The 15,280-nt window shown below is 41.6% G+C and overlaps 1 protein-coding gene across 1 annotated transcript in view; it reads left to right on the top strand.

Moving 5' to 3' along the window:
* The window catches only part of ESD (esterase D), a 35,059-nt gene extending 24,303 nt beyond the window's left edge, over positions 1 to 10,756 (top strand). The window contains exons 7-9 of the mRNA XM_040341249.1: positions 6,551 to 6,649; positions 6,809 to 6,976; positions 10,511 to 10,756. Of these exons, the coding sequence (XP_040197183.1) occupies positions 6,551 to 6,649; positions 6,809 to 6,976; positions 10,511 to 10,591 (348 nt within the window). The 3' untranslated portion in view covers positions 10,592 to 10,756. The remainder of the gene's footprint in view (positions 1 to 6,550; positions 6,650 to 6,808; positions 6,977 to 10,510) is intronic.
* Positions 10,757 to 15,280: the final 4,524 nt, after the last annotated feature.

The following is a 15,280-nucleotide window of genomic DNA, read 5'->3' on the forward strand; positions in this document are numbered from 1 at the left end:
CTGTAGCATGCTTTTTGAAGTGTGTTTTGTATTTCAGTAATTAAGAAATAGATAATGGCGCAGATAGAAAATATGAGTCATCCTGTGCTGTACTAAGATAAAAGCTTGATTTGTGCATGTTGTGCACAGGCTTTATTATTATTCTTATTACACAGAATTTATATAGCGCCAACGGTTTGCGCAGTGCTTTACAACATGAGTACACTTACATTACAATTCAATACAAGAGGAATCGGAGGGCCCTGCTCATTAGAGCTTACAATCTAGGAGGGAGAGTCAAGAGATACAAAAGGTAATAACTGTGGGGGATGAACTGATGGAGAAAGTAAAAGTACAATTGTTAGGTGAAGGCAGAATAGGCTTCTCTGAAGAAAGAGGTTTTCGTGGAGTAGGCGATAGTCGAGAATGTATTTATTACAATCAAATTGATTTAGTTAGTAGTATTTTTCTTAAAAAAAAAAAGAAAAAAATCTGTGCTTTCCCTACCTCTTCTTAAAGAGGGGGGAGGGGGCGAGTAGGAGTGTCAGGACGCCCACCAACACACAGCTCCTTTCTCAATCTGCAAAGTAGAGAGCGTCCTGACCCTCCTGCTCGCCCCCTCCCCCCTCAAGAGGCTTTCTCCACACCAGGGAGAAAGCCTCACATTACTGTGTGGAGTTACAGACAGAAGAACAGGAAGTGGGGATTTCTCAGAAGAAATAAGGACATTTAAAAGCAGTAAAGGTAAAGGAAGCTATTTAGGGAAAAAAATGTTTTCCTTTACAACCCCTTTAAGCTGGTGGCATGGTCGCTTCCCAACTTTCCTGTTTTAGGGTGGCTCCTTTGTCTTGCAGCATCCTATGTAGCCAAACAACAAATACACAAGTGTGTTAATTAGGTGGACTATAGTTTGTAGCGCATAGCGTCTTAGGCCTTGCTGCCCTCAAGGATAGGGATATCCTAGTAGTCAAATGAAAAAATAGAGAAAAAAAGGCGCACCAGCCTTGTGCAGTATCCTTGGATATATCTTATAAATAAAATAAAGACTACTCACAAACATGTGAAAGAAAACCGCAGTATAAAAGCCTTTAAATGATGGCGATCAATCTAATGACAACAGCCTCCAGATGACAATGGAGAAGACTTGAGGGCCACTGCCTGGCTGATGCGTTTCAAAGGGATACCTTCTTCCTCAGAGCCCAGCAGTGCTATCTCCCTCAGCTTCTTATATATATATGTGTGTGTGTATATGTGTGTGTGTGTGTATATATATATATATATATATATATATATATATATATATATATATATATATATATATATATATATAATGTATGTGCATTCATCAAGCACCTCCCAAAGGGGCTCAGAGGCCCTACCCAAACCTATGGGCAGTTCAACGGAGGGGCAAGGCCCTAGTGGCAGCTAGAGAGTACATCTATGCATATGTAAATCTACACATGCATATATAGTTAGTGTAAAATGTTAAGTTCCCATAACATGGTGTTACAAACATATATACCCTATTTAGCAATCCACGATCTCTATCACAGTACGCAGGCCGGAGAAGTGCTATCAAATTGAATAAAACAGTGGTAATCAAAATTATATAGATACTCTACAACAATAGATACATATTTAGCAGCCATCTGGAAAAAGGTGCAACAGCATGGTGATCTTGATGTTACCATATAGTATGCTGATCCTCAGCGCCATGCGCCGCCATTTTATGTGGTAACTACTACACCAAAAGCGTTGTTTTGCAGTCAGACCATTGTCTGGAATGCATGCCGCATTGTTTGTGCTCCAGAAAACCGGAAATGCGGTCCAGACGTTACCTCCTGCGTTCCCACCGTCACGCAGGATTGACGTTGGACGTTGTCAATTGGCAGTCGGCATCTTGCCATAGACCACCTGTAGAGAACAATGCAGAACATTTAGCCACCGCCACCCTTGCATGCAGGGACTAGAGTCATGTCTCCCTACACTGTGCTCTTCCAAGCTAACAAACTGTCTGGAAACTGCACTGTCCACAGTTAACTCTTTATTGTGAAGACTGGAAGTTCAAGGAAGCAGCACGACAAAGCCGGAGCCAGCAGTTATTGAGGCACTCTGAAATATATGCAAATTGAATTGAACCACACCCAATTCGCATTACATGCAAAATAACATTAGTTTCGATTGAAGCTGTTCACCTATATGCAGTGGAAAAAGTAAGGTTACGCTAACTGCATAAAGGTGGCACAACTAAGTGCATGAATGAACATTAAACATCAAAATGTATATGTGAATGGGTGAACAAACACACTAAATGAATAGCTATTATAATTACAATAACTAAATAAGTGATATCTGGGAATGGAATGCCACATAAAAATCATAAATTCTAAAAATAATCTGGTCAAGGAACAAAAATGAAATAAAATGGACACAAATGGGTTAATATCTAAAATTGGTGAATTAAAAACTTGAATACACCCGTGCAAAGAAATAGTGCCTAATGAATTCATACGTGGATTAGAGTTCTCTTGTTGTGGAAAAACCTTGTGAGATCCACCACCGAACTGAAAAAAGTGTCTGCTTACCAAACCTCCATGATTCCCCACCACAGAGGATCAAGAGAAACTTGAAATAAAGAGTCCCATCTGATCCAGCCAAAACCCAAGCAGATGCAGCCCCAGTCAGCACACCAAGAATCGCTCAGTAAATCCCGGACTCGGGTGCCATGCCATCCGTCAGCGAAGATTCCGAAGGGGGTGGCCAATCCGGACGGTGTGCCAACTCCAAGGGCCTGTATTGGAGTATCTGGGGATTCCTGGAGATCCTTTTCTCATCAGCAGTATATAGCAATACACACCAAACGGAGTATGTGGAGCCTGACTCCAGTAACTGTCTTGCGGTAACCTTTATGTGGTGCATCCGCAGTGTGGATTGAAAAAGAGTCCTATGCATTTTCTGAGCACTGCAGTGTTTCAGGTGCAAATTCCAGCATCATTGCTTTATATGGAAATGCTTCTGAATCGCACGTCATCAGTTTTTAACCCCCCTCGTCCATACGTTCAATGCAAACTCCACACCAAAATTTTAAGAAACAAAAAATTTTTAAAATAAATTGTGTTTTTTTTTTGCCATGTTTTTTTTTTTTTTTTTTCTTAAATTTTTATTGACTGCAAGTTTTTTGTTTACACTCAGCTTATGAGTCGACAGCTGTCAAGGATGCAGCGGCTAGATTTCCAGCCCGCTCCTTTACAATAAGCTATTATGAAAGCTGGCGGTGGCACCTGCTCTTAAAATTCCTTAAATTTACTAAAAATCAGAACCATATCTAAATCGCAGATGAACCATTAAACAGCTATTTTGGAAACTCATTGACAATGGACCTAAAATTCGCACCACACATGTCAACCAGTCTGAAAGCTGTAAACTGCAAGTCCTGGAGTAAGAATTTTAACAAATAGTTTACTGGGGAATGTTTATTTTGTTGTGTTTAACATGTTAAGCTAAAAAATGCTGGGGGTTAATTTTCATCAAAACCATTTTAATTAGTATAAAATACAGAAATACAAGCTTTGTATGTACATTACCCATACAACTGAGGCTAATATGCTATGTGCAATGTTTTTGGAACAAGTTATATTGTTAAAAGCAGTACTGGTCAAATCTTCTTGATATCTATGAGTCGGTATTACTGTTCTTTTGATCGAATAACAACATTGTCTTTTACCCACTTGCCGCCCATATAAAATGGGTACCTAGTACATGATCTGACACGTGTGCAACCAGCGACCCAGCCGTACTATGATTAAACACAGCAGATATCGATCACCGGGTGCTGGCCAATGGATTACTGCCCACAACCGGCGATCGTCATGAATTTACACAGGACGGGGCTCTGCCCATGAAAACAAGGCAGAGCTCTGTCCTGCCAGTGGGAAAGTAATAGATTTTTTTTTAAACAAAGTGATTACTTCCCCTGGTAAAAGCATCTCCCACAGTACACATAAACACGGACTAGGCACACATTTAACCCTTTGATTGCCCTAGATGTTTCACCCCTTCCTTTCCAGTGTCATTAGTATAGTAATGGTGCATATTTTTAGCACTGTATTGGTGTCACTGGTTCCCATCAAGTATCAGTGTCCGCCACTATAAATCTCTGATCGCCGCCCTTACTAGTAAAAAAGAAAATGTAATAAATAATTCCAGTATATATCCCATAGTTTGTCGACGCTATAACTGTTGCGCAAACCAATCAGTATACGCTTATTGGGATTTTTTTTACCAAAAACATGTAGCAGAGTACATAAAATTCTAAATAGTGCAGGACAAGATAGCATATCAATATATTACATCCTCTAAAAGTCCAAAATGAAACATATCATGATGAATATGAATAATGCCACTGTGGTGTATTTTTACCTTTTAGGCCCCATGCACACGAGAAGCAATTACAAACACCTCTAAACTCACGTTTTCAAAGGCAAAAACCAGCGTTTAAAACGCCCGTTTTTGCCGTGAAATGCGCAGCGTTTTCCCCGCGAATAGCAGCGTTTTAACGCGTTTGCGGCTGTCAGCGCTTATCTCAAACACATTGTAGACCCTCCCAAAGTTAAAAACGCAAAAATAAAACGCTTCTGAACCCAAAATCTTGCGTCTGAAAAAACGGACATAAACCCAACTGCTTTAAAATGCCCAAAAACGTGATTGTGTGCATGGACACATAGGATAACATTAAATGTGTTCAGGGGCAGTTGAAAAAAATGCCCAAATGCCTCTGAACTCGAGTTTAGCTGCATCTCGTGTGCATGGGGCCTAAGTGTTCAGCTTGCATATCTATTTAGATATATTTTATTGTTTTCTTGCACTGAATAGTTTTTCTTATAATGTAGCAGAGTATGTATTGGCCTAAATTTATCAAGATCTTTGGTTTAAAAAATGTTTCATCGGATATGTTTTTTAGCAGAAAGTAAAAAATATTGTTTTCTTTTTCAAAATTGTCTGCCTTTTTTTGTTTATAGCGCAAAAAAATAAAAAGCGCAGTGGTGATAAAATACCACCAACAGAAATCTCTATTTGTGGGGGGAAAAAAGGACATAAATTATATTCGGGTAGTTTCGCACAACCGTGCAAATGTTAGTTAAAGTAAAACAGTGGCATTTAGCAAAAAATGGCCTGGTTGTGATATTTCGTAGGTCAAGTGATTAACCAGAAAGAGAGTCACCGCTCTAGGTGGGTCTACTATATGGTCACACATTTAAAACAGTGATTAACAACTTGGCGCCCGCACTATAGCCAAATGACGGCTACAGCGCGGACCCCAAATGCCGGGAGGACGTCAATAAATATCCTCCTCTTTGCACTCTGCGATCACCCGAGTCACTGACTCATCATAACAACAATGGTGCCATTGATAATTGAAGCGCCAACACCAGCCACTGCCCCGACAAATTGCAGCGAAAAATTGAGCCTGGCCTGGAATTGTCATACTATCACTCATCATAGTAACTGGGATAACTCCAACCCTAGTTAAGTGTGTCTCCAACTGCTAAGTCTATATAGAATGCAGTTGTTTTAAAGTCAGAAGTAATTTTATGACCTTTTATTGTGAGGTCTATAAAACTCAGTGCAGGAGATTAAAGGAAACCTGTACTATGGTCAGCAATGGCAGCTTCCATAGTTCTCACCTTCTAAAAAATCCTGTTGCCCATCTCCCTGCTTTCAGTTTGAGATCCGGAACAAGCATGCAGATCAGGGGAGTCTGTTTCAAGTCAAAATTATTAATGTGAATACTAGTCAGTAACTTAGGAACTGTGACTTGTGGAGCACAATTGGTATGCAAGGGAGGTGAGCAATGGCAGTCTCCATACTCCCTTAATGCTAGTTTCCTTGAAGCAAGTTGATGTCATGCCTCTTTCTAACATTGAAGTGTGGGAAAGTTGCACTGGATGCAGAGAGGATAATCCTTAAAGTGGAACTCCAGGATCACAGAGATGAACCCATTTCCATACTGCCATGAACACACCCTCTAGGTCAGTGGTTCCCAACCCAGGCCTCAAGTACCCCCAACAGGCCATGTTTTGGGAATTTCTCTTAGATAAAATAACTGTCCAAACTAACAAGCCATTGACTGATTTAAAGCACCTGTGCAAGATAAAGGAAAACCTGAGGGGAACTTGAGGACAGGGTTAAGAACCACTGATCTAGGTGTCTACCAGGACTTGCTTTACTTCAGGACTGAGTGGAAATCATCATTACATGAGTTCTGCCCCGGAGTGAGGAATGAGAGAAACTACCTTTGACATCACTGCATGGGCCTGAAGACTGAATAGTGTGTATGTGTGTGTATTTGTGTATTTTCTTATATCTCCAAACTTCTGTTCAATGATTTCTGTTTTGTGCCTTTCTATATAATTTTTGAAAATATGTAATTTCTACTGAACCATGATGTACAATTAACATCATGGTTTCTTAAAAGTAAAGTTGAAATAGGTGCAGTAAAAAAAAATCTGTTGCCATTGAAATATATTTTGACAATTGCTTGCCTTATTTGTTTCTGTTTCTTTTATCTTAGACTGTCTCAGCATTTGCACCAATTTGTAATCCAGTACAGTGCCCATGGGGTCAGAAAGCGTTCGGTGGATATTTGGGTTCTGACACAAACAAATGGGAAGTAAGTGGAAAACAGGGAAATTCTGAAATTCTTTTGCAGTTTATTCTTCCTGTGTTGTAGAACTATTATAGCCTGGTGCTTTTCCGCTGCTGTAACCGATTTTTTCATTACTCGGGTGTTTAGAAAATGAAGTATGATGTGTTTTCTGATTTACCCAAGGCATATGATGCAACCCATCTGGTGAAGACTTACTCAGGATCACAGCTAGACATATTAATAGACCAAGGGAAGGATGACCAATTCCTCTCTGCGGGACAGCTATTGCCTGACAATTTTATTGCAGCTTGCACTGAACGAAAAATCCCTGTGGTCTTTAGACTGCAAGAGGCAAGTATTACTCATTGGTATTATAAGCATCTTCTTTTAAACACAAGTGTTTCATTGATGAGCAATTCACATACAGTCTTTAGGAATCTATAGCCACTTGATTACTGACTTGTATATACCAATTCATTACCAGGCCAATTTTTTAAAAAAAAGTAGCAAATTGGCCTCCTATGGAGGTGGTTAAAAGAGAAGTATGTTTTTTTTTTTTTTTTTTATTTGCTAGTCATTCTTACCTTGGTCTCTGCACTGAGAACCGAGCCACCGAACACCGCCAATGGCTTGGTTCTCACTCCTCCCCGAGCAGTGCTATGCTGACTGTCAGTCGGCATCGCTTCTGCTCTACTTCTCCAAACTCATTGGACCACTGAGCCGTGGAGGGGCGGGGAGCAGCTGTCTCAGTGGCTCGCTGAAACTGCCATCAATCAAGGTAGCTGGCGGATCCAGACTTGGGAAGTCGGGATGACGCGCTGCCTCGACTGATGGCAGTGACGTCAGCAGAGAGCAGACTTCAGACTGCTCTCCGCTGAAAATGGAGGAGAAGCCTAAAAAGCTCGGGCTAGGCTTCTCCTTTCCCCTCACTCTCTGTCCCTGTGACACTTCTTTGAGAAATGAGAGGGGAACGGTTGTCACCAGGAAAGGAAGGAGCAGACGGCAAAAAAAAATAAAAAATTGCACGAAGCGACCAGTAAACCTTCTCTTCTCAGGTCCCCCTGCTGGCACTCCAGGCTCCTCCTCTTCTGCATGTGCACCCATAGCAAACTGCTTGCTATGAAAGCACACCAACGGGTTTCTACCAAGCCATATTGCCTGCATCCATAGACACAAATGGCACGTCTTAGCCCTGCTCCCTCGTCACAGGATTTGGCTGACAGCAATAGGAGCCAATGGCTTCCTGCTGCCTCAGCAAAGCCTGGGAGACCAGGAAGTGAGAAAAGGCAGCTGCTGCAGATGGCAAAGCGCTGCATCAAGTGAGGACTCGGATAAGCATAAGAGGGGGTGGGGGAGTCGTACTGCTTCCTAAACATTTTTTACCTTAATGTAATGAATGCATTAAGGTAAAAATTATTTAAGTTTTTTAAATGCTTTAACCACTTGCTGACTGCCTTATGGCACTTTTACTGCTACAGGGATTGAGGTGTTCACAGGTTTCTATGTATTTATATTTATATATAGATCTATATACACACTAGGGTTGTCCCAATACCACTTTTTTAGGACTGAGTACGAGTACTGATACTTTTTTTTTAGTAGTCGCCGGTACCGAATACCGATACTTTTTTTTAAATGTGTCTCCATATGCAGCCATTGTCTCCCCCCATATGCAGCCATTGTCTCCCCCCATATGCAGCCATTGTCTCCCCCCATATGCAACCATTGTCTCCCCCCATTATGCAACCATTGTCTCCCCCCATTATCCAGCCACTGTCTCCCACCATATGCAGCCATGTCCCCCATATCCAGCCATTGTCTCCCCCCATGCAGCAATGTCTCCCCCCATATACAGCCATTGTCTCCCCCCATATACAGCCATTGTCTCCCCCCATATACAGCCATTGTCTCCCCCCATATACAGCCATTGTCTCCCCCCATATACAGCCATTGTCTCCCCCCATATGCAGCCATGTCCCCCATATCCAGCCATTGTCTCCCCCCATGCAGCAATGTCTCCCACCATATCCAGCCATTGTCTCCCACCATATCCAGCCATTGTCTCCCCCCATATACAGCCATTGTCTCCCCCCATATCCAGCCTTTGTCTCCCCCCATATCCAGCCTTTGTCTCCCCCCATATCCAGCCTTTGTCTCCCCCCATATCCAGCCTTTGTCTCCCCCCATATCCAGCCTTTGTCTCCCCCCATATCCAGCCTTTGTCTCCCCCCATATCCAGCCTTTGTCTCCCCCCATATCCAGCCATTGTCTCCCATATCCAGCCATTGTCTTCCCCCATATCCAGCCATTGTCTCCCATATGCAGACATTGTCTCCCCCCATATCCCCCTTACCTGCATCCGCTGCTGCCGCCGACTGTTTAACACGCGCGGGTAGTGTAATGATTGGCGCCGCGCTGCGTACAGACACTCCCCCTTGCTCGGAATTGGACAGTTCACCCGAGCAAGGGGGAGTGTCTATACGCGGCGCCAATCATTACAGCTGTAATGATTCGTGCCGCGCTGCGTACAGACACTCCCCCTTGCTCGGGATTGGACAGTTCACCCGAGCAAGGGGGAGTGTCTATACGTGGCGCGGTGCCAATCATTACAGCTGTAATGATTCGTGCCGCGCTGCGTACAGACACTCCCCCTTGCTCGGGATTGGACAGTTCACCCGAGCAAGGGGGAGTGTCTATACGCGGCGCCAATCATTACACTCCCCGCGCGTGTTAAACAGTCGGCGGCAGCGCGGATTCGGCGGGATGCGACGTAACGGCGGCGGGATGCGGCGTATCGGCGGGGGGGGGGGAGTATTCTATTTCGGTATCGGGGGTATTTGCGGGAGTACGAGTACTCCCGCAAATACTCGGAATCGGTCCCGATACCGATACTAGTATCGGTATCGGGACAACCCTAATACACACACACGTGATCCTGCACTTCCACCTGCAGAGGGTGCGCTGTGAAACCCGGAGACTCGATGTCCTTTGGCACCTGCCAATCGTCAGTAAAACACAGAACTGAGATATGCATATTTTTAACACTGATCACAGTATTAGTGTCACTGATTCCCACAAAGTGTCAGTGCCCAATAGTCCGCTGCGATATCGTAGTCCTGCTATAAGTCGCTGATCACCAATATTACTAGTATAAAAAAAGGAAATAATAAAAAATTCCATAAATATATCCCATAGTTTGTAGACGCTATGACATTCATGTAAACCAATCCATATACACTAAACAGAAAACATATTGGCCATAAATTGATGAAGACATTTATTTTTTCTTTTATTCTTTTCAAAATTGTCAGTCTTTTTTTGTTTTATAGTTTAAAGAATAAAAAAATGCAGAGGTGATCAAATACCACCAAAAGAAAGCTCTATTTGTGGCATGACCACGCTAGTAACGCAGTGCCCTATTGCAAAAAATGGCCTGGTTAGGAAGGGGGTAAATCTTCCAGAGGTCAAGTGGTTAACTTGATATCCATTATCCTGGAATAGATTTTTAAAGCACCCATTGTGTCCATTGCAAAAAAATTCATTTTTTTTGTTTCCCATGAAGCCATTGTGGCGTAATGCTGCAATTATATACAGTATCAGTCTCCTTGTGGGCACAGTGGATACCTGAAAAGTCTTTACGAGCATAGAAGAAGATGAGTATTTGCTGGTCTGCTGATAATATCAGATTGGCTGGAAAGGTAAAGCTGTGCTGGATATAGAGGTAGCGTCAAGGGCAGAATTATCGGCACAGTTCTGTTCTTATTTCCAGTGACCTCTCTGTCACTAGGAAAGGATTTTACACTCTGTAAATATGGCTCTATTACCTTCATGTACTAGACTGTCTGTATTGTTACATTTATTGTATTTCCCTTTGTTATTTTTCAGGGCTATGATCATAGCTACTTCTTTATTACTACTTTTATAAATGATCACATCAAACACCATGCAAAATATCTGAATGCCTGAGGCTACTGAGAAAAAAGAAGATTGTCATTGATCCACAAAGAGAACAAGGGGACATTTTAAATCATCTGCTCCGTTTTATAGGAAATTATGTGAAATGTTCTTCCGTGTAAGGAAAAAAATTGAATAAAAAGAGAAATGACAGTCGGTGTGACCTTAAGTCTTTTATATATGAGCATGGCCTGTTGATTACAATAAAATATTGCAAAATGCTATCTGTGGTTTAGCTGGAGAAGCATAATAATTCATGTGCAATAGGGTGTGAGCATAGATAGAATTGGGAGGCAAGCATGTTGAAATATTCTTGAAATAGGTGTTTTGCCTGGATAACATGTTTGCTCTATTTTGTCTTTGTCCTGAATTTTGCCACTCTGCTAATACATTGTATTAGTAATAATAAGAATAATCGTAATATACGGTACACACAATTATCAAAGAAGCAAAAGTCTTATTTATTTACAAAGAAACGAATACTTACAGAAATGTAAAAGAATATTATAGAGTCAACAAAAATAAAAAAATAGAGCTGATTCATTATGCAAGTCCTTCCCCCAAGTTTGGTATCGTAGCCAAGGTGCAAGAATAAGAGGGAGAACTATGGGCTGACTTGGCATTATATAACACACAACACCACCCTTCACTCACCCCCTTGAAAGTCCTCAATCCAGTTCTCAATTGTTTAAGGAGTTTATTGTGATCATCAACATCTTTCCGCAGATGGTGCCATCACACTATGGGCACATTCCTTGACCAAAGACAACAATAAATCACAGCTTGCCCCTTTGATCCCTCGATGATAGACACCAGTTAGGGGTTTCCAGCTTCACAGGAGGTCCGGGGGATATTTTTACTGCAAAAATACCCTTATCCGCTTGCCGACCCTATACTGTATATATAAGGCGGCTCTGCTGCGTAGGAGTTCTTACCTAGTATGTGATCCTGAACTTCTGGGTCGGGGGCGTGTGCCACCAGTGGCCCGCTCCCGCTGTGATTAGACACAGCTGGAGCTGATCAGCGGACTTGATGTTCGCCTTCACATTCTGATGCTTCAGTTCACAGGCAGAATGGCAAAAAAAGCTCTATTTGTGGGGAAAACAGAACTTAAATTTTGTTTAGGTACAGCATTGCATGACCGCACAATTGTCAGTTAAAGTAACGCAGTACCGTATTGCAATACATGGCCTGGTCATGAAGGGGGGGGGGGGTGTAAATCAAGGTCAAGTGGTTATAAATCACAATGCAACCACATTTTCTTAGAATATGAGCTCTTTATTTGTGACCTCCTACTATTAACCCTTGCTGTGTAATTCTATATCTCAGATTTCCAACTTTTATTCAGTCGTTAAACAGTCTAACACCTGTATTCTGTTTAATTTAGAGACGTTTTCCCAAGATTAAAAAAAAAATACAGGCATCCAAGCACACTTTAACCACTTGCCAAGCAGGTCACGCACATATACGTCGGCAAATTGGTTTGTTCCCATGAAATGCAAAAACCCATCCTTGTGCACGGCGGGGGTCCCGATGTGGGCGGGCACGAGAGCAAGAACAGGGAATTTGTGTGTTTAAACATAGAAATCCTAGTTTTGACAGGAAAGAAGACAGATCTGCTGTTTGTAGTAATTACGAACAGCGATATGTCTCCTCCTCCAGTCAGTCCCATCCCCTCACAGTTAGAAACACACAAGGGAACACATTTAACCCCTTGATCACGACCTAGTGTTAACCCCTTCCCTGCCAGTGACTACAAAACAATCAGTGCATTTTTATAGCTCTGATCGCTGTATAAATGTCAATGGTCCCAAAAATGTGTCAAAAGTGTCCGGTATAGCTGCTGCAATGTGGCAGTCCCACTAAAAACTGCAGATCACTGACATTGCTAGTAAAAAAAAAAATGCCATAAATCTTTCCCAGCGTTTGTAGACAATACAACTTTTGTGCAAACTAATCAATATACGCTTATTGTGTTTTTACTGTATATTTTTTTTTTTTGCCAAAAATATGTAGAAGAATACATATTGGCCTAAATTGATGAAGAAATTTTGTTTTTTAAAAACATTTTTGAGGATATTTATTATAGCATTATAGTCTTTTTTTTTTTTAACATGGGTCAACTGTCCATTTGTGTAGGAAAGAAGATCCAATGTGTTTCAACAAAATGTATAAATGAAGGTCTTCAGGGACGATAGGTTTTCGATTTTTCAAACTTAATCCTATATACTGATGATTAAACAATTGGGAGTCATGGCTCAAAAGCAGAGAGGAAAGGAAACCGCTGAAAGATGTGCCGGCAAACAAGAAGAAAACTGCCGAATGGGGCCCCAGTTCTGGACCAGCAGAATCCTAAAAGGGGCCAAGGCAAGTGAGAGAACAGTAGGGCTCAGCGCTGGCTTCAAGAAACGTAATTATATGTACTAGATGAAGTCTCTGAAAGTAATGCTGGTGTCGATGGAATACCCCAAAAGACAATATCGATTGGAGTTATCGATATATTTGCCACATATGCAAAAAATCCCCAGGGACCAAAAATGAACAGCATAAAAAAGAGGCCTTGGATAGGGATGTGTCACATGATCAAAAACCTTGCTTTGCCTTCTGGCATCTGAAACTCCTTAAAGGACTAGGAGGTGCCGGTGCCAAGGAGTTAAAAACTGGCAATAGCAGCTCTAATATTTCTGTCTTCATAGATTCCTTTTAGAACAATGGTCTCCAAACTGTGGCCCTTTGCCTGCCTTTATCAGGCCTTTGGAGCACTATTCCTCCCACTGATATGAGACACTATTTTGCCAATTGATATCAACAATAGGGCATCTTTTCTCCCGCTGACACCAACAATGAGGCACTTTTCCTCTCAATGACGGGGCACTATTTTATCCCTAATACGGTGATATTTGCTCCCACTGATGGCAGGAAAAATTTCCACTCCTGCTGAGCACAGTCCGACCCTCCTAAAGCCTCAATGACAATAAACTGACCCTTTGTTTAGAAGGTTTGGAGACCCCTTCTTTAGAGAATAGTGCAAATCGCAGTTATATACAGAAATGTGGCAATCACGTTCAGTACATTGGTTGTGCTGGAGGAAAAGACGCTATTCAGCTGACTGTATATTCATCAGAACAAATATTGTGAAATCGGAAACATCTCCCTTACTTGCAGAATAGTTAACTGCACAGTAATTCCTTTCAAGGTAAAGAGTAATGCCTTGGGATAGTGCAGGGAAGTAACCTAATGACCTTGCTGATAACACCCAAGTTTCTTGTTGAAAATCTATTATATACATTATCTTAAAGCTGTGTGAAATCAATTAAACACAACTTGAGGGCAAATGCTCCAGAAATCATGGCTCCCTCTATCTTTTCTGAAATGAGAATCCAACCATATTGGTTTTGTGGTTTAAACTCCCATTCTGATAAACACAAATGCCAGAACCATATTTATTTATTGTTTTCCCTTACTACAGTTTTATAATGCCATGTCCTATCGCTGTTAGGTTAACCTCTTTAACCACTTGCTTACTGGGCACTTAAACAACCCCTCCTGCCCAGGCCAATTTTCAGCTTTCAGCGCTCTCACACTTTAAATGACAATTGCGCAGTCATACAACACTGAAATTTTTATCACTTTTTTCCCCACAAATAGATTTTTCTTTTGGTGGTATTTAATAACTTGCAGGGTTTTTATTTTTTGCTAAAAAAAAAGACAGAAAAATTTGAAACAAAAAAAAGCTTTATAGTTTGTTATAAAATTTTGAAAACTTAATTTTTCTCCTTCAGTGATATGCACTAATGAGGCAGCACTGATAGGTACAACTAGGCTGCACTGATGGGTGGAAAGGATATGCATCTCCCTGTTCAGGACCGATGTCCCTCTGTCAAATGCCAGTCATCGTTTTTTTTCCCCCTCACGCTGTAAGCTTAAGGGGAAAAAAAAGCCAATTACCAATCTTCTGTTTACATCACGTGATCAGCTGTCATTGGCTGACAGCTGATCACGTGGTAAGGGGCCGAGTCTCATTGACTTAGTGACCACAGGCGGTGCGCAAGCACCTCATGCACGGAAGAACGTCTATTTTGCCAAGCATAAACATTTTTTACCTTAATGCATTCCTTGCATTAAGGTAAAAAATGTTTAGTCATAAGCATCCCCCCTCCTTTTACTTACCTCATTTGATCCAGCCCCGTGCACATCTCCAGCTCTTCTCTCCCCTCACTTTTGGGTCTCTCTGGCTTTCCTGGGGCTACAAACTATGGTACTAAAAAATCTCCATAGGCGATACTTTACATTTATTTACAGGTTAACTGTTTTGAGTTACAGAGGAGGGCTTGTGCTAGAATTATTGCTCTCACTCTAACTCATGTGTGGTTTGAATACAGTTTATATATGCAGGTGCGACTTACGTATGCGTTCGCTTATGCGCGTGAGCTGAGAGATGGGGCACTTTAAAAAAAAAATCGTATTTATTTTACACTGTCTCTTTAATAATTGTTTTTATCACTTTTATTCCTATTACAAGTAATGTGAACATCCCTTGTAATAGAAATAAGCACGACAGGCCCTCTTTATTGAGAGATCTGGGAGCAAAAAGACCCAATATCTCTCATTTACCTTAAAAAGAAAATCCGGTCGATCTGCCCAAGGACTGGAAGTGACATCAGAGGTCACGCTGGTTCTCCAAGGGCATACAGCTGAGTG

The sequence above is a fragment of the Rana temporaria genome, chromosome 2 (assembly GCF_905171775.1).
Source record: "Rana temporaria chromosome 2, aRanTem1.1, whole genome shotgun sequence".
In the NCBI taxonomy this organism is placed as follows: Eukaryota; Metazoa; Chordata; class Amphibia; order Anura; family Ranidae; genus Rana; species Rana temporaria.